The sequence below is a fragment of the Kogia breviceps genome, chromosome 3 (assembly GCF_026419965.1).
Source record: "Kogia breviceps isolate mKogBre1 chromosome 3, mKogBre1 haplotype 1, whole genome shotgun sequence".
Lineage (NCBI taxonomy): Eukaryota > Metazoa > Chordata > Mammalia > Artiodactyla > Physeteridae > Kogia > Kogia breviceps.
Genome location: NC_081312.1, coordinates 101,339,837 through 101,361,238, shown reverse-complemented (window position 1 = coordinate 101,361,238; position 21,402 = coordinate 101,339,837). Strand labels below are relative to the sequence as shown.

Here is a 21,402-nt window from a genome sequence, read left to right as displayed (position 1 = left end):
GGAGGTGGTCATTCTAGAGGCTGTACCTTGGGGCTATAGGAAGACACAGGTCCTGGAGAGGCCTTCTCTCTTGTGGCTACTGCTTCTTGGGTTGAAGAATAAATGATCACAGTGCACCTGACTCCTGCAGTGTCTACCCAACAGCTACCAGTTCTCTGAGTTGACGTTTGCTGGGCTAAACACATTTATAGTCATTCATGTTTCAATCTGTAAGGTAGGTCTTTTTATTCCTAATTTATAGATGAGAAAACAGGGGCTCAAAGAGGTTATATATATTGTCCAGGGCCACACAACTGTTACCTGGAGTCTGACTCCAGAGCTCATAGACTAAACCAGTTCACTCTGCAGCCTGCTTAGGGTGTGGACTCCCAGGAAGGAAATAGAGCAGACAGCTCTGGTGACCGTCATTGCAGTGACCAAGATGAGGTGAGGGTGATGGAGAAGCAGAGAGGACCTGGGCCCTGGGGTAGGAGTGACATCAGGCCGTTTCTGAGTTCTCCTAAGAAGAACTTGTCAATCTCCCAAGCCCCAGCTACATGAACTGTCCTTCCCCACCCCACCTCCTTCCCCAGCCCCCCTCCTTTCCTACCCCCCATCCTTCCCCACCCCTCAACAAGGCAGCTTCATTCCACTCCATGTGCCTCTGTGGTCAGCCACAGTGTCCCTGTGGAAGGAGAGAACAAACTCACCCATTCACTTGGTTTTCATACTTCCTCCCATTTCACAGAGGGGGAAACTGAGGCCCAGCTGTGTGTGGGGTTGCTTTCTCCAACCACAGGTCACCCCACTGGTCACTTGCAGACCTCAGGCCTGCCATCCTCACTGAGTGGGACTGGGTGGTATAGCTGAGTCTTTGCCAAGCAGAGAGAAGTCAGGAGTTGTCTCTGAGCTTTCTCTACGTCTGTGCTTGGGGGCCTTGCCCCTTCTCTCCTGATCACAGCAGATCTTGTGTCTCTTCTTCACATTCCTTCCCTCCTTCCTCCTGCCTTCGGTCTGACAGGCTCTCTAACATCCTCCTCTACTGAACTTCAGAGTTTTGAGAACCCGTCTTCCCCAAGTCCCCCTCATCACCTTCTGTGTCACTTCTCCATCACCCTCACCTCATGCTGCTCATTACAGTGACTTTCACCACGTCCACCCCTCTCCCACTGCCTCTGTTACCTGCACCTCCATCAGCGTCTTCACTATCACCATCACCACCTGCCATTGCCAGCGTTGCCATTATCACTATTCTCTTCCTCCTTGTGGCTTGCACCACCCTCACCTCCTTGTTGCCATCCTTTCCACCACGACCACCATCAACATTACCCCTAGCATCTCCATTTCATCCACAGCATCACATCCTGTATCGCCTCCACCGTTACTGTCACCACCGAAACCACTACCATTACCTCCATCATATTTACCGTCACCAGTGCCATGGACACCATCTCCTCCAGGCCCATCTTCACCTCTGTCCTCCCCACCATTACCAGGAACTCCACCCTCCGTTCCACCTCTCCCATCACCTCAGCTATTTCCAGCCCTATCCCTTCCACCACCACCTCTCCCATCACCTCCGCCACCTCCACCATCCTTGTCACCACCCCTCTCTCTCCCAGAAAGAGTGCCTGACATTGAACCAGGGACTTGGGTAAGGAGCCCTGGCAGAGAAGAACACCTTCCTGCCTGACCGACACCCCCTCCCAGATTTCTCAGAGAAGACCCTCAGCAAGCTGGGGGTCAGAACAATCCCTCCTCTTGACCCTTCCACTGGATACTTCTGACAGGAGACAGCTCAGCCCTCCCTGTCAGCCATGCCTGTACCTAAAGAGACAACTGCTGTCTGGATGAGGGATCAAGGCCATTAATCAGGGGCTGCCCTTGTTTGCATAATGACTGCATACATTTGCATTCCATTTGCTCCCAGCTTCTGAGTGCAGCCCTGTGGGTGTTTAGGTGTCATTTGCATATCACTGCAGGTGAGGGTCAGGCCTCTGAGATGTGGGCACTTATTAATTCCCTATTCTTTTTTTTTTTTTTTTTTTTTCTGTGCTCCGGACACGCAGGCTCAGCAGCCATGGCTCATGGGCCTAGCTGCTCCGCGGCATGTGGGATCTTCCCCAACCAGGGCACAAACCCGTGTCCCCTGCATCGGCAGGCGGACTCTCAACCACTGCGCCACCAGGGAAGCCCTAATTCCCTATTCTTTTATGTGCTGGTTCAGAAAAGAACTTGGAATGCCTAATTCCAGAGTCAGTCAGCTGCAGGGCTCTGAGGTGGGGAGGTGGAGAGGTCCAGTTAAGAGCCAGAGGGGAGAGGGCAGCCGGAGGTTTTGGTATGGTTCAGGGTGGAGCTGGTGGGGTTGGGGGGTGGTCGGGGTTAGCTGCAAAGACAAGCTCTGGTTTTTAGTATCAGTTCAGGATAGAGCCCTGCAGGGCCACTCCTGTCCGCCCCCCCCCGCCCCCCCCCCCGTAATCCCTTCACTGTGTTACCTTGGGCAAGTCCCTCCCCAATCCTGTGTGGAAGGTGTTAAGCCACTAAGCCCACTCCATCCAATGCCTGCTCTGAGTGCGGGGGCTCTCCTCCTGCCTGCACAATGGAATCACCTGAGGAGCTCTTTAAAAATACCAGCGCCCTGCCACCCACAGCCCGTCGGTGGGCCCAGGGCACGGGTTATTATTAAAAGCTGCCTGGTGACTTTAATGTGCAGTCAAGATTAAAAGCCACTGCTTGTGGCTCTACCCTCCCACCCTGCCCCCAGCCTCCTGCGGCCTCCCAAGACCTACCTCCCTCATTTCCAGTTGCTGCTTATCTTTCCCTCACTAAAGGCTCACCTAGCCCCAGGATCTGGCAGGACAATTTGGATGCCAGTGCTTTTGCTGGAGGCCTCAGAAATAAATCCTTCCCCCCTGGGCCACGCGGCTGATGGCTCACACGTGGCAGGATAGCACTTGGCAGCGGCTGGAAATTCCCCCGTCTCCACCTTGGTCTTGCCCAGTGGCATCTCCCTGCCTGTGGCTGATCCAGAGAGGAGTCTGCAGGCGCCAGGAAGGGGAGGGGGCTGCTCCTGTGCAGCTCTGCTCCACCCCTCCTCTCCCAGACTCACTCCTCGGGTCATTCCAGACTCCCAGGCTTTGCTGTCGCCATTTCCACGCCTGGCAGAGAGGCCCGGCGGCCCCTCTTGGCTCCTTACTCTCAAGCCCTGCACACTGATGTCCTTGCAACCCCAGAGCCCCAGCCCAGCCCCCATCTTGGAGAAGGAATGTCCAGAGCAGCCGGGATGTTGTTTCAAACAAGCTGTAATAAACACGGCTGTAATTTGGCCTTCCCCAAACTTTCTGGGGTCCTAACAGGCATATCCTGCACAGGGCAGGATAAGGGAAGTGGGACAGAGCCCCTGCATGTCCCCCCAGGTAGTGCAGCCCCAGAACGTCTTGACCCACCTGTGGGTCCTCGGTTGCCAGGGGAAGGGTGGCCTGTGAGATAGAGGTCTGCCTTGAGGAGGACCAGACCGGAGACTCGGGTGTGCTCCTTGGGGGAGAAGGCCGACCCTGAGTAAGGCTGTGGGGAGGCAAAGACATGAACATGGGGAACTACTCCAGGACCAAGGCTGGGGTGTCAACATTGGGGCTCTTGTGTTCGCTGTCAGCGTTCACATTCTAACTTTGCCGTGTGATGAGGGTGATGATGGCATCTGTCTTCTGAATTTGAGGATTATGGGAGAGGAAGCCTGTGACATGTTTAGCACAGGGCCTGGGACATAGGAATTGCTCAGCAAGTGTAGCTTTAATTATTGTGCCCTCCTTCCTGACCTGGAGCTCCAGCCCATTTCCCCTTGTCACAGTTCCCTCCCCCTGGGGCTTCAGGCCCCTAAGGGGTTAGTGGGAGGGTGGGATCAGGGAAGACTTGCTGCCTTGCCCTTTGGGATGGGGGCCGTAGCTCCACATTCTGGGGCCTGAGGCTTCCCATTGGGGTTGGTGGTGACAGGAGCAGGTACACCAGAGCTGGGGCAGCCCCTCCTGACTATGGGCTAGGCACTAAGGAGGCAGCTCAGGCCCCAGCACTGATGAGCTCTGGACTTGCAGACCCTGGCCGGAGTCCACCCAGAGGAAAAAGGGTCAGAGGGCACGGTCAAGCCACATTCCCTCCCCAGCAGTGACAGAACTGAGCAACTGGTCTATGTAGGAGTAGAACTGGCAGGACTTGGTGATGGATTGAAGTGTGTATGTGTGCGTGTGGAGGAGAGGGTGGCAAGTGCAGTAAGGGAGAAGGACTAGAGAGTTCCTTTGGTCTAAATGGACCTGAACATCCTTTCTCTGAAAGGCAGACAAAAAAGATGTTTCCAACATAGTTACATGTCAATCAGATTGAAAAACAAAGCCACAAGTGATACCTGCAAGGCTGCAGTGTGGATGTGTAGAGTGTTTGTGTGTGTGTGCGTGTGCGTGTGTGTGTGTGTGTGTTGTGGTTGGGATGGGGCAGTGGCCTGGGAAGCTCATCCATGAAAAGCATCAGCCTTGAGGATCAGATCAGCACACAAGTACCATTTGTCACTTTGCTGTGTTCAGCCAACACTGATGTCTCTGTTGATGGTCACTAAGATGACCTTTAGTTAGTTGAGAAAGAAACCCCACATTCCCTCCTATTTCACTACATCCCCCAATTTTCTAGAACTTCTCTTTTTTCTTCCTTCAATTCCTACTCATTCTCTTTCTTCCTCCCTTGTCCCCTTGAGAGGCCAGTGTTCCAAACTCAAGTCTGATCACAGCAATGGGGTTGAGTCCTGGGCAGTGGAGTCCCCTTTCACTATGTCCCTCTAGTTATGTCCTTCCCCCTGCAGTAGGTGTAGCCCTTCCCCCTCACTGGACAGAGGTCAGGGGCTTCAGCCCAGGATTGGGCTCTGCTGACCAGCTGGAGGGTGGGTGCAGAGCCCATTTCCTTTATCCCTCTCTGAGTCAGAAACACAGACTCTGGGGCCCAGAGGTCTTTATACATGCCACCTCTGTGAAGCTGTAGGTGGATAGAGATCCATTATCCTGGCTCCAGGAACAAAGAGTTGTCTTGGGGTCATTCAAGGTAGCCAGAGAAGGGAAACGAATGACCTCCAGGGAAGAAGCTTGGAACAAGAGTGAAAGGAGGAGAGATGGGATGAGGTCATAGAATAGATATAGCCAATCTAAACTTTCATATCAGGCTGAGGACCAAGTTTTGGAAAGCTTGGATAGGGCCTGGGCACTTCCATTTACTTTATCTCTATGCTCATGACCACAATGGCTCATTTAAAAATATGATGTTTAGGTCTTGCTCATTGCAAGTGTGTAGACCCTAGTCTTTCCAGAATGAATTTATCCCTATTTTCGTCTCCACCGTGACTGCCGTCACCACCAACCCCATCACCAATATCAATACAGAGATGGCCATTGTAGACAGCTTTTTTTAACTGAATGAAAGCCAGCGCTACTGTCACCACCACTGACATCTTCATCTCCACCACTGCTGGAACTGAATCTCCACTACCACCACCTCCACCATCGTCAGTGACATCACACCTCTACCACCAAGCCCCCCACCACTGACACCAATAACATCCCTAACAACCACCGTTATCATCAACATCTCCACCGGCATCACCAAAACTGATATTGTCACCTCTGCCACCAACACTACACCACCGTTGATATCACCTTCACCACCACCACCACCCCTGTCATTGACATTTTGCTACTATTGCCCTCACTGACATCATGACCACAGTCATTCACCACCATCATTAGCGACATCACAACTCACGCCCACCGCCATCCTCACAACCATCATGCTTGAATCCCCGCCATTGTCACTGGCACCACCACCACCACCACTAGTTTCTCTCTTCTCTCCTAGAACTATGTTCCTTTCCTTCAGAGCACAAAAGGAATGTGCAATAATACATTCTTTAAGGTAACCATTCAATAATACATATTGCCCAATTACTCACAGGACGGGATGAGCAATTTTTAAATTAGGTAAAAAAAATATTTAGGCAATTAAATTGCTAAGTGATCTGATCGTTGCTGAAAGGAATTCCCTCCCACTCAACTATAAGTGTCATGGAAGCAGGGATTGTGTCCCTCTTTCCCTCACTGTGGAATTCTCTGTGCCTGGACAGTGGGCAGCTCACAGTAAGGACTCTGTAAATGTCTATTGAATTAACAAATTATTGAGACCAGCACAGTCTCTACACTGAAGGGAACTTAGTCTCTAGGATTTGAATGCTTCCCATAGTTCTATCTCAGGACTGGACCTTACTAGAGAGAAATAACACTGGATGATAAAAGTGATCAACTAAGAGGGAAGTCTGTGCTGGCTCCGTGATACACACAGCAGTGTAGGAAGATCCTAATCTACAGTCCACCAGCTGGGAGCACAGCAGATGAGCTGAGAGATGTTCAGCTCCTCTGAGATCTTTATTTCCATCACTATGTCACCTGGAATTTATCTGAACCTGGATCGATTCAGTGTCAAGATTTAATCCAGTTCATCTTGAAGAGCAACAGAGGTTTTCAGACATGCTCCCAGTAGACCAGAGCTTCCTTGGAGGTACCTTGGAGGAAATGATGGCCTTCAAGAAGGGGTCTGAGGGGGATCACGGAGAGGAGGGCTCTGGGCTTCCCACCCAAACTTCAACCATTGGGATCCTGGTATAGATTTGGTAACAATGAGGCTCCAATGATTTTAAAATCTGGTTTGAAAACCATTGGCCTAGAAGGCGAGTGTTTGAATTGTTTAGTTTTGGAATAGATGTTTGGCATTGCGTACACGTCCCAGCCAAAAGTCATAAGCCAACTAATGCCACCAGGCCAAAAGAAGCATTAGGAAATGCACACCGATGTTTCTATGGACCCTTCTCCCAAGGCCACAGCTCATCGAGATGTCTTTTATTCTGGTTCTTTGGTAAACTGGAAACACAATTTTGTTCTTAGAGAACTGTATTCCGTGCAGGAACCCTTGTTTAAATAAACTGTCTTGGGAACAGAAATCTGAGGAGGAGCACAGTATATGAATTTACCCATGTGTCTTCCTGCCCAGCCAACGCTGGCTCTTTAGCCATGCAGAAAAGACCCTGGTGGGGGGAACAGGACCCCATTCTTCCGAGTAACCCCCTCCAGCAGAAACACAGCAGCCAAGATACTCAGAGTCAGCCAGGGATGGGAGATCGTCACCTGAGGGGAAGGAGACCAGACACTAATGGGGGACATAGTGCCTTTCCAGTGATGGTCACTGAGAGTGACAGGGCGGGAGCAGGAGAGTGAGTGAAGCATTTATTTTTCTTTTTCTCCCGCTGCGGAGCACAGGCTCCAGACACGCAGGCTCAGCGGCCATGGCTCACGGGCCTAGCCACTCCGCGTCATATGCGATCCTCCCAGACCGGGGCACGAACCCATGTCCCCTGCATCAGCAGGCAGACTCTCAACCACTGCGCCACCAGGGAAGCCCCAGGAGAGTGAGAAGGATGGTTGTGCCTCACCCCCAAGGGCCAGGTCCACAGCAAAACAACAGATCCCTCCCCTGCGTCCATCAGCCCCCTCTGAAAAAGTGTAGCCACTGGGCAGGGCTCTGCGTGTGTGTGTGTGTGTGTGTGTGTGTGTGTGCACATGTATACACACTTGCCAAGCAGCTATGGGGATGGGAGCGCCTGGCCAGCCCCCTGTCTCTCTGTTGGTTCAGCCTCTTCTGGCCAACCTTCATGTCTGTCCTCAGGGTACCCCCTCAGAGCATGGGCAGGCTGTGGGGGGGTGCCCGGGGCTGGGGCACAGTCTGGGGAGAGCGGGTGGCAGGCACCGCTGCTCCAGGGAGAGTCTGCACTGCCCGAGTCAGGGAAAAGATGGCATTCTCTGGAGAGATTAAGGGTGCAAAAGAGAGTTTAGTTGGAGGCGGCATCCAGGCTGAGAAATGAAGGTGCAATTGTGTGGGGGCTTTGAAACCAGGAGGGGAGTCTCTTGCTAGCCAGAGATTTGGGCTGTGACTTTCCACAGATTGCTGGGGAGGCTCTGGAAAAACAATGTCACGTGTGACTGGTACATTGGGAGTAAGGGGAGCCATGGGGTCGGGCCCTCCTCTTTGGACCAGGGATTGAGCAAGCTGTTAGACACATCCATTTCTTCCACAAGAGGCAGCCGGCTCTCAAGGTCAGTTAGACCCTCAACCATTTGCTTCCTGGTGCAGAACCACTGCAGCCTTGGAAAGCCCTCAGCCACTGAGGGATGGCTGACCAGCACAATCTCCTCCCAGTGTGTGCCCTCTCTCTAGCCTTCGCAATCTCTCCTCTCATTAAACAATCCTGTCTCTGCTCCTATGCGCCACCCCAGCCCCCGCAGGAAACACACGCTTACCATAAACCATGACTCCAGAAAGCTGTTGCTATCACAGCTGTATTACCTACCACCCTCACCAGAAAGCCCCATCGGACTTGATCCTGACCTCGCGGCTGAAGCACCACCTCATTCTGTCTGTTGAGGGCGTCTGTCCCTTGTGAGTATCATCAGAGAAAGAAATCCTTTAATGACTGAGGAACCTGGGGGAGAGGAAGGTTCCGGCAGGTAGAGGCAGACAGACATTGGTCTGTTGCTCTCATTCTTCGGTTCATTCAGCCATTGACATTCTCCTGAGCCCCCGGGTGCCCCGCCCTGTGCCTAGATCTGCCAGGATGGATGCAGGGAACGAGGGAAGAGGACCGTGTTCTCTGGAAGCACAATCTATCTACTTGGGGAGGCAGGAGTTACACCGGCAAACCTGTGAGAAGTCCATGCAGAGCAAGCCCGGTGGGTTGGTGGCAGAGAACGTAGCACAAGCTGTTTCCCTGAAGTTGAATACACCTGCCATGGGCTGGGCTTGGGAGACTGGGGAGGGCTTCTTGGAGGAGGAAGGGAAGGAGGGCAAGTAATCAGGGTAACTTACATCCTTTTGGACGAGCTCCGCGTAGACTGTGCAGGCAGCGGAGACCAGCTCAGCAGCATCAAGGTCTATGAGGTTGTTGCACGCCTGTGCCAGGAGAAGGTGGGGCGGAATCAGGTCTCCCCGGGCACAGGCAGCGACCTGCCACTTCAAGGGGACAAGGCTGCTGCTTACGGCAGTCACTGGGGCCAGCTGATCTCCCCCCGCCGCCCCCACCAGCTTGGCACAGTGCCTGAAATTGTACCAATGGAATTTTCTCTATTGGAAAGATGGTAAATGCAATTTTCATTCTGGGCTCTAGGGAGTCCTGGGGTTCCACCGAGCGTTTCATGGGCTTCTAGGGGGACTCATTTTATGATTGGGGTGCTCTCTAAGATGTTTTTGACAAAGCCTTCAGCTGATTTTTAGAATTGTTGGAAAATTCCAGGTCTTTTGTCACAGGAGGACCCTAGGGCCAAAGAGTTAACTGTCAGTCTGTCAAGCCTAAAGCTTAAGAACTGTTCAGGGCCTCAGTTTCCCCATTTGCTAAACAGGGGTGATGATGATGATGAGCGTTATGGCACCTCTGTGTCAGGCTTGTCATGAGGCTTAAACAATCTGGTCTCTAAAAGCACGTAGCACAGTGTTCGGGATATGTCAGTCTCATCACTATTCCTGCCCAGGGACAAAGGGGCCACTGGAGTCCAGGGCTCCCGACCCAGGGGCCTTCACCAGGTATGGTGTAGGTGTCGGGGGCCTCCAGGAGCCGGTGGGGCCGGGCCGGGCCCGAGGATGCTCTTACCAGGAGGATGTCATCGCCTGTCATGCTCTCCTGCAGCACCTGCTTGCGAACCATCTGCAGCATGCTGTAGGCCACCAGCACCTGGAAGTTCCTGCAGGGCTTCCCCGTCAGCAGGACCTGCAGAGGTGGGCGAGCCTCAGCCTGGCCTGTTGCCTGACACTGTAGACGCCTTTGGGATGGTGCGGTACCCACCAAACACATGGGCCCGTCCATCATGTCTGGGCCTTGCTGCCGACGTGCTCATTCATTCAGTCATTCATTCATTCAACCTCTGGGGTTCTAAGCATGGTGCTTGCTGTTGGGGGACTCAGAAAAAGCCTTCAGGAAATTCACTAGAGAGAGGGAGGGAGGAGGGAGAGAGAATGAGAGAGGGAAGAAGGGAAGGAGGGAGGGAGCAAGAGAGAAGACGGGAGAGGGAGAGAGAGAGAGAGAATGCCAAGAATGACTGGGTAATTCTCTGTAGCATTTGAGTGGAGCTTTGGCAAAGCAACAGTTGATGGAAATCAACAATCCAGGGGTGTCACCAAAGGCCTGGCAGTGGTCATGGACTTGAGCATGGAGACCAGCAGGCCAGGAGGGAGGGGTGAGGTGGAGGGAGTTGATTTCTGAGGCACTGAATGTCAGGCTGAGCGGTGGGCAGGATCCTGAAGGCAGTGGCAGCCACTGGGCAGGGCAGTGACGGGCGGTGGCCGTGTCCCCGGGGAGGTTCATTTGCTGATGCCCTGGAGACTAGGGTCAAATAACTGCAGGTGCGACCTGTCCTTGGGGGCCCCTCCTTCTCCAGGAGTGAGGGCTCAGAAGAAGTGGGCGCTCAGGTGGAGGGGAAGGCCGAGGAAGAGGTGGCTGGGAAAGTGAGAGCAGAGTGAGGCCCCTTGCGCAGGCACGGTGGCAGGGAAGCTGAACGCAGGCCAGGCTTCCACTGCACAGCCCGCGAGGCCCCTCCTGCCTGCTCTGCCCTGAGAAAGTACGGTGGTGGGATTAGATGAACAGATGGACCAACTGATGCTCTGTCATCTCCCAACAGGGCGGAAGCAGGCTCAGTGGCCCAATAAATCCCAGTGAACTCCATCCAAAGCCAGCAATAAAGGGAGACAAGGAAAAGGGCTTCCCTGCCGCCTGCCCTAGGGGTAGGGTCTATCCTCTGCCCCAGAGGAGCGCCTCACCTCCCAGAGCCTCCAGACGTCGTCGAAGGACTTGAAGGCACGTTGAAAGTAGAGGCAGAACCAGGGGAAGAGGGACTGCACGGCCCCCGCACCCTTCCCTTCTGTGGGGAGAGAAGCAGGGTGCCAGCCAGGGGGCCATGGTCAGGGGAGCAGGAGATAAAGCAAAGGCAGACAAATGAGGCCAAACAACTGGGCACATAAACACACTGGGAAATACAAAAGCCTGGGCTGTCACTTTTCCATCTGCCCTTGGAGACTGTTTGGGGTGGATTTTCAACTGTCCAGATTTCAACCCCATCCAGATGAACCCCCTTCCCTAGGGCCCAAAGAAGAGACCAAATGACCTTGCTCCCTCTCACGTGATTGGGCGCCACTGCCTTGGACTGGGTCCCGGCCCCTTCCCACGCCTGCTCTGGTTGGAGGACATGTAAGATGGCAGAGGGGCACACTCACTTAAGTGCTCAGCAAACAGGGGGTCCAGGAAGTTGATCAGGTTTTTGAGCATGTCGAGGTTCTTGCCCACCCCGATGTTGATGACACAGCTGTGCTCCTGGGAAAGATGGGTGGGAGGGAGGGAACCCCTTGAAAGCATCAGAAGAGTCAGTCTTGCTTCATCAACTCCCCAATTCTGGGGGCCCTGTGTGTGTCTGGCTCTGGGCCGGGCACGTGTCTCTGTAGGAGTCTGAGTGTCAATGTATGTGTGTTTGAAAACACACATGATGTCTGTGACTGTGGTGTGTGTGTGTGTGTGTGTGTGTGTGTGTGTGTGTGTGGTGGGCATGTGGAGATGTCTCAGGAGTGTCTCACAATGCAGTGAGACCAGTTATTCCTCCAGACACATACCATGGGTCTGGACCAATCAGGACAAGGGAAAAGCAGTGTGCACATTGTTGCAGGGGTGGAGAGAGGGATGGGGGTGGGTTCTGGGTAGCCTCTCACAGATCATGAGGAAAGGCTTTCCAGAAAGGGAGTAACAGGGAGCAGCACCCTCCAAAGCCCTCCACCTCACAGTGTGGGAATACTGAGTCCCTGGGGGTCCAGGATGCAGGTCACGTGAAGGTAACTGTGGGAGACAAGACTGAAGACAGAGCCTTGAATGTCTGGCTGCAGTTTTTGGATTTTATTCTGGAGGCTGTGGGGAGCCGTGGAGGATTTGCAGGAGCAGAGCCATGTTTTGGGAGGGAAATGCCAGGAGAATGGTGGGCCTCACTGGGCCTTGCCAGACCTTTCAAGCTTTGACAAGAGCTGGACCCAGAGCATCATTCTCCCCCTTCTCAGTTCCAATGCTTGCCACTCCTCAACCAGAACACACCCCACTGGGGATGGCATTGTCTTTCCATGGGAAAAGCTCCTCTGGGACTCAGAGGGCTGCTTCAGGGCTGGAGGAAATGGCTGGGGCTGCCAATGCCTGCCTAACCTCAAGGGGTCGTTTGAGGAATGGGGGTGGTCCCTAAGCCAGGCTCAGCTCTCACCGTTTTCTGTAGGAAGAACTGGAAAAGCCAGAAGGTCTCATAGTCATGTTCCACCATCAGCTGGAAAAGCATCACCATCTCATGGAAGCCCTGCTGGTACTCTGGGGTGGAGGGGAGCTAGTGAGGAGGGACAGAGCCTGGGCTTGGACAGGCCCTATCCCAGGAAGGAGTTGAGAAGAGGGGGCTGAAGGGAGACCCAGCCCTCTGGCGCACCTGCCTGGGTGTTGCAGACGTAACTCAGGAGCAGGATCTTCTCCAGCCTCTTCTTATCAATAAGGACATTGCCTAGGGGGTCTTTGTCATACAGTTTCTGGATGTCGTATCCTAGGTTGGGGGCAAGGGATGGTGAGTCACCAGATCACCTCCAGCAGAAGGTCCATGGGTGAGTTTATTCCCCTCATTCCAAGAGGCTAGGACCCAGGACATCCTGGGAAGGGGGCCATGAAATAGGTACATCAGCCCACCAGGTTTTGCTTCTCACCCCAACCTGAGCTGCCTGGGCTTTTTCCCACCTCTAAATCTTTGACCAGGCTGTACCCTTTGCCAGGGATGTCCCAACCCCCAACAACTATAATTCAACCTAGTTTAAGGCCAAGGGGGGAAGAGATGTAGACAAACAGCAGAAACAACATACGCCCAGGGATACACAGTGCTGGGCATCTAGGGGCAGCCAGTAGAGCCTGGCAGACAGACTCACCAAGGTTTAGCTGGCAAAATTCCTGGCACATGTCAAGGCAGCTCCCAGGAGCCAGTGCACAGATGTGACTGAGGAGGGGCAGGTATGACCTCCAACCCTCCCCTCTCCCCAGCGCAGCCCACCATCCTTGGCTCACCGATGTTATTCCGAGTCTCTATGAAGTTCCGGTGCAGGTTTTCCAGAAGGGGCTGAACCTTCTCGTACATCTGGCATAAGGCCTCATAATTCTTCCTGTGAGAACAGAACTGAGGCTGAACGAGGCAGCCTTCCCCTCCAGGCCAGTCGGGGTAACCCTGAGCAGTGCCCTCACCCAGGCAGTGCCTGCTACCTGTGCTGCCTCCCCTCTCCCCGCCTCTGCCAGCCCTAACCATCATCTGATGTCTGCCTGGAGTGCAGCGGGGTGACAGGTTTAACCTCTGGCTCTGCAGCCTGACCATTGCACCTGAATCCTGGATCCACAACTTAAGTACTGGGTGTCTGCCACTAGGGTCAAGACTTGGGGATATCACCAGCCCTCTCTAAGCCTCAGTTTCCTTGTCTGTAGAATGGGGCTAACACTAGCACCTATGCCTCAGAATTAGAAGGACTGGATGAGGCAGTGTTTTGTGCCCATCATTAGAACGAGCTTAGGTGGTGTCGTGGGTTGAATGGTGACCCCCAAAGATAAGTCCATGCCCTAACCCCTGGAACCTGTGAATATGACCTTATTTGAGAAAAGGGTCTTTGCAGGTGTATTTAACTGAAGGATCTTCAGTTAAATACTGTGTTAAAGTTAAATCTTTAACTGTGAATCTTCTCTACCTCAAGAAGGCTGCACAGGCCTAGGGATGGCTGGGCTGGGCTGAGCTGGGCCGGGGGTGGGGAGGACAGCTGGGAGGTGCTGGGATCCAGCTCAAGTCAGAAGAGTGAGGACTGGTAGATATGGCCGGGCTGGGGTGCGGGGTCGGGAGTGGGGATGGGGGAAGGTACCGATACCCCCTGTATGTGGGCCCCGAGTCGGCAGAGCCATGGGGATTTTGTCTCTTGGAAAGAGAAGTCCATTTGAAGGAAGAAGCCTGAGCCTACCAGGCTGGGGTGGGCACCCCCTCCCACCTGCACCGCCACCCACCCTCCGCTGACAGGATCTGGAATGTTCTACCTCCTTGTGCTGTCCACCATGAGCCGCTCATCCTGGGAACTTTGCCATGAGTAGTAGCCCGTGAGGAATTTCCAGGCTTCTGTCCTCACGAAGGGGTGTAGACCCTGGGGAGGGGTGGAGGTGAGAGGTCGTGGGCCTCCCAGATGCTTGCCAAAAGGGCCCCTCCCAATGCCATTCTTGACCCCTTGCCTGCCCATGTCCCCCAGTTCCAGGGTGAGGCCAAGGGTAGCTTAGGACCATACCCTTTCCAGGATGTTAACACAAATGAAGTCTCGTGACTTGGCCAAGTGACCATTCTCGTCAAAGAAGCCATCCCATTCCGTCTTGTCAATGGGTGGTTTTCTCTTCACCTGCCAAGGACAACCACCTCAGCCCTCTGTTAGGAACCTTTGGCTTTTCTTTAAGTGTGATTTTTAAGTGATATGCTTTGGATTTTGCAATGTGAATCAAAGTTCACAGCCTCTGACTCACTTCTGGAAATATATCCTGAGGAAATTACTGAAAATATATAGAAAAACACTGTATGCACAGTCATTTTCGTTGCACACTACTTACCAAAATGAAAAATGCAAGCACTCTCTAACTGTTGTGCAATAAGGGAATAGTTAAGTAAACTATGGTTTATATGCTTAACGGAGTATTGTGAGTCATTTAAACTGATGCTTACAAGGAAAGAATAATAATCTGGGAAAATACAAATGTTAACGGACAAAAAGCAGAAAACAAAACTGTGTATTCAGTATCTACTCTCTCTGTGTACTATACTCCATAGGTCTGTTACATATTATAAAAACTTCACATTATATACTCTTAGAGTGAATTAACCACTATAAAAATCCTGTTAGAAAAAAACCCTGAAAAAAACCCACCTAAGAACAAAACAGTGATTATCTTTGAGTGATAGGATTATAAGTAATTTCCCCCTTTTTCTTATATTTTCAAACTTTTCTATAATAATATATACTGCTTTGATAATGGAAAAATATAAAACAAGCACTAATTAAACACATCCACGGCCTCCATTTTAGCTTTTCTAAAAGAGTAGAACAATGCATCATAAGGAATGGTTTCTGGTTTACATCAGGGGTTTGTGTGTGTGTGTGTGTGTGTGTGTGTGTGTGTGTGTGTGTGTGTGTGTGTGTGTGTGTTGGGGGAAAGTGAGTGCAATGCATACAAAGTAATTTAAAATGCTCAAAAAACAATAATTAGGAGTTGAATTCCTGTTGGAACAGGGGAAGATTCCTAGGAGTCTTGTATTGGAGAAAATATCTTGAAATGCCACATTGCAGACTTGAAAGTGTGCTGATGGACAGAGCTTGGCAGGTGACTAGATATATCTGATGTATATACTCCCAACTTCCCATTAATATATATCCGAATATGCACATGTGTGACTCAAATTTAAATTTGCATACGAGTCACCTGAGCATCTTCTTAAAACACAGATTTTAACTCAGAAGGTCTGGGGTGGGGCCCAAGATGACACATTTCTAACAAGCTCCCAGGGGATTGCTGATGCTGGTCCACTGACACATGTGTAGAAAGGTGTTAGAAGTAAAACAGCACTGGAAATTAAAAATTAGAGCCCATAGGCCAAAGTTTGGGATAATTTCCACTAATGCCATGTTTTATTGGGATGGATTGAGCAATACACTTTAATAACTCATACATGCTCCATTTTCTGAACCAAAATAGGACATATGGGCCCTAGAAGGTACAAAAAATCTTGGCCTTCGCCTAACCTTGGGAAGCAGGGTCTGCCCTGATGCGAAGTCCCAACTGCATAGGCACTGTCATCTGAGCTGATCAGAGCCAGGCTTCTGCCTCCCTGACAGCCATCAAGATCTCCCAACCTATACTCAGAGACTGCAACACTCAGCAGGAAGTAAAAGGGAACAGGCAGAGTGGGGCTGTGTCCTGGGATCCTTAATTGTAAAAGGGAATGCATGAACTTTAGGAATATATTTCCTTATGAATTTTAGTCAATTGGTCAATTTCTACAATAAAGACAGTTGTGATTTTGATGGGGATTGCATTGGACCTATAGATCAATTTGGGGAGAATTGATAACACTATTGAATCTTCTGACCCATGAACACAGTATATTTCTGCATTTATTTAGGTCTTCTTTAAATTCTTTCAGCAATGTTTTGTGGTTTTTGGTGTGTAGGTTATTCATGTATTTTGTCAGATTTATCCCTAAATGTCTCATTTTGGGGGATGCTACTGTAAAAGTGTTATTTTTCAACTTTCAACTTCCAACTCTTCATTGCTAGTATATACAGATACAGTGGATTTTTATGTATTGATCTTGTATCCTACGACCTTGCTAACCTCACTTATTAGTCCTAGTAGCTTTTTTGGTGTATCCATAGAATTTGTTATATAGGCCAATGATCAGCAATCTACAACCCATGGGCCAAATCAGTCCTCTAATCTGTTTTTTTAAATAAAGTTTTATTGGCACACAGCCATGCCCATTCACTCATTTGTTGTCTATGACTGCTTTCATGCTAAAATGGCAGAGTTAAGTAGTTACAACAGAGATGTATGGCACACAAAGACTAAAGTACTTACTATCTTGACCTTTACAGAAAAAGTTTGCTAACCCTGACATAGATGATCATGTTATCTGTGAATAAAGGCAGTTTCACTTCTTCCTTTCCAGGCTGGATGCCTTTTATTTCTTTTTCATGTTTTATGCACTGGCTAGAACTTCAAGGGCAATGTCAAATAAAAGTGGTAAGAGCAGACATCTTTGCTTTGTTCCTAATCTTAGAGGTAAAGCATTCAGGCTTTCATGATTCTGTATGATGTTAACCATAGGCTTTTTGTAGATGCCCTTTATCAGGTTGAGGAAGTTCCCTTCTCTTCCTAATTTGCTGAGAGTTTTTATCAGGGATGGATGTTCTGCATTTACTGAGATGAGCATATGGCTTTTCTTTCTGTAGTTTGCTAAAATGGTAAATTATATTGAATTATTCTGAATGTTAAATCATTCCTTGGATAAACCCTGCTGGTGATGTATTATCCTTTTAATTTTTAAAATTTTAATTTATTTTAATTTTTATTTAATTTATTTATTTTTGGCTGTGTTGGGTCTTCATTGCTGAGCTTGGGCTTTCTCTAGTTGTGGCGAGCGAGGGCTACTCTTCGTTGTGGTATATGGGCTTCTCATTGTGGTGGCTTCTCTTATTGTGGAGCACAGGCTCTAGAGCACAGGCTCAGTAGTTGTGGCGCACGGGCTTAGTTGCTCTGCGGCATGTGGGATCTTCCCGAACCAGGATTCGAACCTGTGTCCCCCTGCATTGGTAGGCAGATTCTTATCCACTGTGCCACCAGGGAAGCCCCTGTATTATCCTTTTTAAACATCATTGGCTATTATTTACTACAGTTTTATTTAGGATTTTTGCATCATTGTTCATGAGAGATATTGGCCTATAATTTTGTTTTCTTGTAATGTCTTTGATTTTGGCATCAGGGTAATGTTGGCCAAATAGAATAAGTAGGGATGTATTCATGCTTTTCAATTTTTTAGAATAGTTTGTATAGAGTTAGTATTATTTCTTTCTTCAGTATTTGGTATAACTCACCAGTGAAGCCATCTAGGCCTGGAGTATTCTTTGTGGAAAGATTATTAACTTCAAATTCAATTTTTTATTAGATTGAAGTGTAGTGTCAGAAGAAATTGTTTTATTTTTTACTTTTAAAATTAGAGATTTATAGGAATAGGACATTATCCTTTTAATTCACTTTATTATTTTTTATTTTTTTTTTTAGCTGCGCTGCACTGCATGATGGATCTTAGGCATGCAGGATCTTAATTCCCAGACAAGGGATCGAACCATGCCCCCTGCAGTGGAAGCGCGGAGTCTTAACCACTGGACCACGAGGGAAGTCTCTCTAATTTACTTTAAAAAATAACAACAAACCATACAGGAAACAACAAGGAATCAATAAACACATAAAGCATAAAAATGATAGAAATCCAAAGAAATCGATTATGGAAATAAATGCTTAAATTCCCTTATTAGTTGTAAACACTTAAAAAGCACTGATGATAGTCTAAGCACTTCATATTTACCAACCGTCTAGTCTTCACAGCCACCTATGAGGTAGGTGAGGTTGTTACACTGTTTCACATATTAGGGAACCAGAGCCCTAGAGGGTTAATTAGTATATTTGAAGTCGCACAGTAAATATCAGAGCTGAGATTTGAACCCTGAGTTGTTTGTTGCAAGAGTCAGGGTGCTTAACCCCAATGCCATGTCACCAGAGAGTGTAAAAGACAAGAAATTTCAGTTTGAATAAAAAATATACACCCTACATACGCTGTTAACAAAAGGTATACCTTGAAATTAAATGCCATAGAAAGATTAAAAAATAAATGGTGAACAAAGTTATGAAAAAAGGGTTGAGCACAATGAAAGTGGCAAAGTAATCAAAGTACTATGCACAGAACACTATAATAAAAGATATGGCATCAACATAATGAGGCAGAGATAATCAGAAACATCGCAAGAAGGCATCTGCTGAGTGCTCGGATAATTTGCATTACTAAACCTCTACCTGCAACAATTGGCCATCTGCCTACTTACCGTGGCTGAATTTGTTTATAAAAAGCCACTGACTTCTTCCAGCAAACTCCACTTCTCTCTGCCCAGCCACTTCCCTGAATCTCTCCATACCCAAGCAAACTACGGGCCACCCACCAGAACATTTAAGACATTTGCTAGCAAGCAAAGGACAAGCACAAAAAGCCTGACTACAGTAGGCTACAGTGATATGTGTGTGTGTAGGAATTTCCACAGGGAGTCCCCTTCCTCTCTTCACCAGTACATACACACCTCCTGTCTATGCCTAAGATCCGTCATGCAGTGCAGCACGGCCAAAAAAATAAAATAAAATAAATAATAACGTGAATAGAATCTGTATCTGGGGTCCTTCAAAGTGATGGAGGTGGTCATCTCAATGGCCACTCAAATCCATCTTCATCCTCCTATATTCCTCCATGGCTTGCTCCGCCAACCTATAATGCCCTGCCCACAATCTGGGTACAATGACCTAGTCATCCAGGAGGAGACCCTGGTAGTCCTTGAGGTGCTGGGTACTCTTCAGCTCTGCAGTAGCTTCTTTCCTAGTCCCCTGGCAAGGGTACTGCTAGGTAGGGCAGGTGTGGAAATCTCCTCCCACCTTTGTGGTGTGCCTAAGCAGTTTAAAGCTCTCCACGGGCAAACCTGGGGAAAGCTTGGCCATGCTTCCTCTGGAAAAGGGGTCCAGAAGTGGGAGCCTTAAGTGGTTCAGCCTCTCTAACAGCTGCTAGCGGCCTTGGCTACAGGCATACATCTTTCCACTCTCCTTCCCCCTCTGCATCACTGGGTTTAAGAATTTTCTCCAGTATTTGTTAGTAAAATAAGAAAGCCACTGGAGGCTAAGGAAAACTTTCTATGAGGGTTTTTGGTGCTGTGTTCCTCTGAATACTCATAGCAACAGAGCCCTCAATAAAGCCTGAGTTCATCTGAGGGACAAGGCATACTCCCAACAGTAACCATGTCAGTGATTCTTACCAAGGGGAGAGGGGGTGGCCCAAGCAGGGCAGGCATATTAAGAGTAGAAAGCTTGGGGAGGATGTGTGCAACTTGAAAGTTATCTGGGTGATTATTAGCAACCCAGGTGTGGAGGGTGTATCATCAGTATAGCATAGTTATCTTAAAAATACCTTAAATCAACAGTGGTTCTCAAAGTTAGCTGCTTGTCAGAATCACCCAGAGGGCTTGTTAAACCACAGATCGATGGGCCCCACCCCCAGAGTTTCTGGTTCAGAAGATCTGGGGCTCAAGAATATGCATTTCTTACAAGTCCCCATTTGAAGCTGAGGCTGCAGACTCAGGCACCACTCTTGGAGAATCACTGATTTAGAAGATGGACTCTGCAGTTTGGCTTTAAATACTAGCTCTGCCACTTACTAGCTGTGGGTCTGTAGGCAAGTTGCTTAGTCCCTAGGCCTCAATTTTCTCATTTACAAAGTGAAGATAATAGCTTCATCCACCTCATAGAGTTATGATGAGACCGACTATAAATAATGCATTTAGAACAGTCATTGTACCTAATAAATGCTATATGACAGTTTGTTATTTTATTATTTTCCTTCTCTAACTTCAGATAAATGAAGAGAGGTATAAAGAAAATTCAAATCAAGGCCTTGTGATAATCTGCAATAGAGCAATAACATTTAAAACTCCGGGAGAGAGAGGCCTGTTTTGCATTTCTGCTTTTTTATGTATCACTCTCTAAATCACTATGATTAATGAGACTTGAGATTGGTTAAGGTCATTATAATTAGTTACTATGATTTTGAAAAATATTCTGTGTAGAAAATTTTATGACTGAGGCTGAATTCAAATGAATACTCTATCATTAATCAGACATGGAACCGCCTACTAACAGAAGCATCACTGCCACCTGGTGGCAGCATACCAAAATTGTTGGCAAAAGCACCATGGAAAATTTATCAGCATCTTTAAGACAACTTGCAGACCTAGACTCATTAAAGTTAAAATGTCACATACGGGGAAAGAGTAACACTGGCTTAGATAGAAGGGTAAAAACGGACCTGTGTTTTTCAGTCCCGTTGTTTGTAATGATGGTGAGACCAAGGTTTAACCTACCCTGCTCCACTTTCGAGGGCAGCTCAAGGTTCTAGTCCTTCCTACCCAAGAGGGGAAAATGGCCCTAGTGCAAACCAGAGGTTGGGGAGGGAGGGCCTCAGAGCTGATGAAGAACACCCACCAGGATGAAGGAGGCCGACTGCCTGGCAGAGAGGCTGTTTTCAGGAGAGAGGGTGGTCATGGCCCCTGCTAGCTGTCTTCAAAGCAGCCTCTGACCAGAGCTCACTTGGAGCCCTAAGTGATGCTTTAATTAAGCAGGGGAAGGTGATCTTCTTTTGAGTTGCATCCCCAGGAGGAACTGGGCCTATTCTGACCTCCCATACTTGAACAGAGCCAGCCAGTGTGTGTCACAAAGCCCCTGGAATCCTCATCACAATGACCTTGGAACATGGGAGCACTCAGCTTTAGAGGTTAAGACACACCCAAGAACCAAGGGGACTAAACCTCCCAGTCACCCAGGAAAACTATCATCCTTACGGTATGTGCAGTGGGGGTTGGGATCAGAGGACATGCAGACCAGGGTGCTGGGCTGGTCAAGGAGGGCTTCCTGGAAGAGGTGAACCAGGA

The 21,402-nt window shown here is 49.4% G+C and overlaps 1 protein-coding gene across 2 annotated transcripts; it reads right to left on the bottom strand.

Moving 5' to 3' along the window:
• Positions 1 to 8,503: 8,503 nt before the first annotated feature.
• Positions 8,504 to 21,016, bottom strand: TBC1D21 (TBC1 domain family member 21). 2 transcript variants are annotated; one of them, XM_059058673.1, is made up of 11 exons: positions 20,957 to 21,016; positions 14,410 to 14,517; positions 14,168 to 14,271; positions 13,166 to 13,260; positions 12,546 to 12,656; positions 12,333 to 12,433; positions 11,314 to 11,410; positions 10,861 to 10,961; positions 9,698 to 9,814; positions 8,920 to 9,003; positions 8,504 to 8,536 (listed from the first exon to the last, which is right to left on the bottom strand). In XM_059058673.1, the coding sequence occupies exons 1-11, from the start codon at positions 21,014 to 21,016 to the stop codon at positions 8,504 to 8,506; spliced, it is 1,011 nt and encodes a 336-aa protein (XP_058914656.1). The 2 variants fall into 2 exon arrangements, with proteins under 2 accessions (XP_058914656.1, XP_058914658.1); XM_059058675.1 differs by lacking the exon at positions 14,410 to 14,517.
• Between the last annotated feature and the right edge of the window lie 386 nt (positions 21,017 to 21,402).

Coding starts and splice junctions, on each gene's coding strand:
- TBC1D21 (XM_059058673.1), bottom strand. CDS start 21,016: ATGACCACCCTCTCTCCTGAAAACAGCCTCTCTGCCAGGCAGTCGGCC. Junction 12,657..13,165: donor AGAGACTCGGAATAACATCG/GTGAGCCAAGGA, acceptor CCCCCAACCTAG/GATACGACATCCAGAAACTG. Junction 8,537..8,919: donor CGGAGCTCGTCCAAAAGGAT/GTAAGTTACCCT, acceptor CCTCTCCCCCAG/GTTCCTCAGTCATTAAAGGA.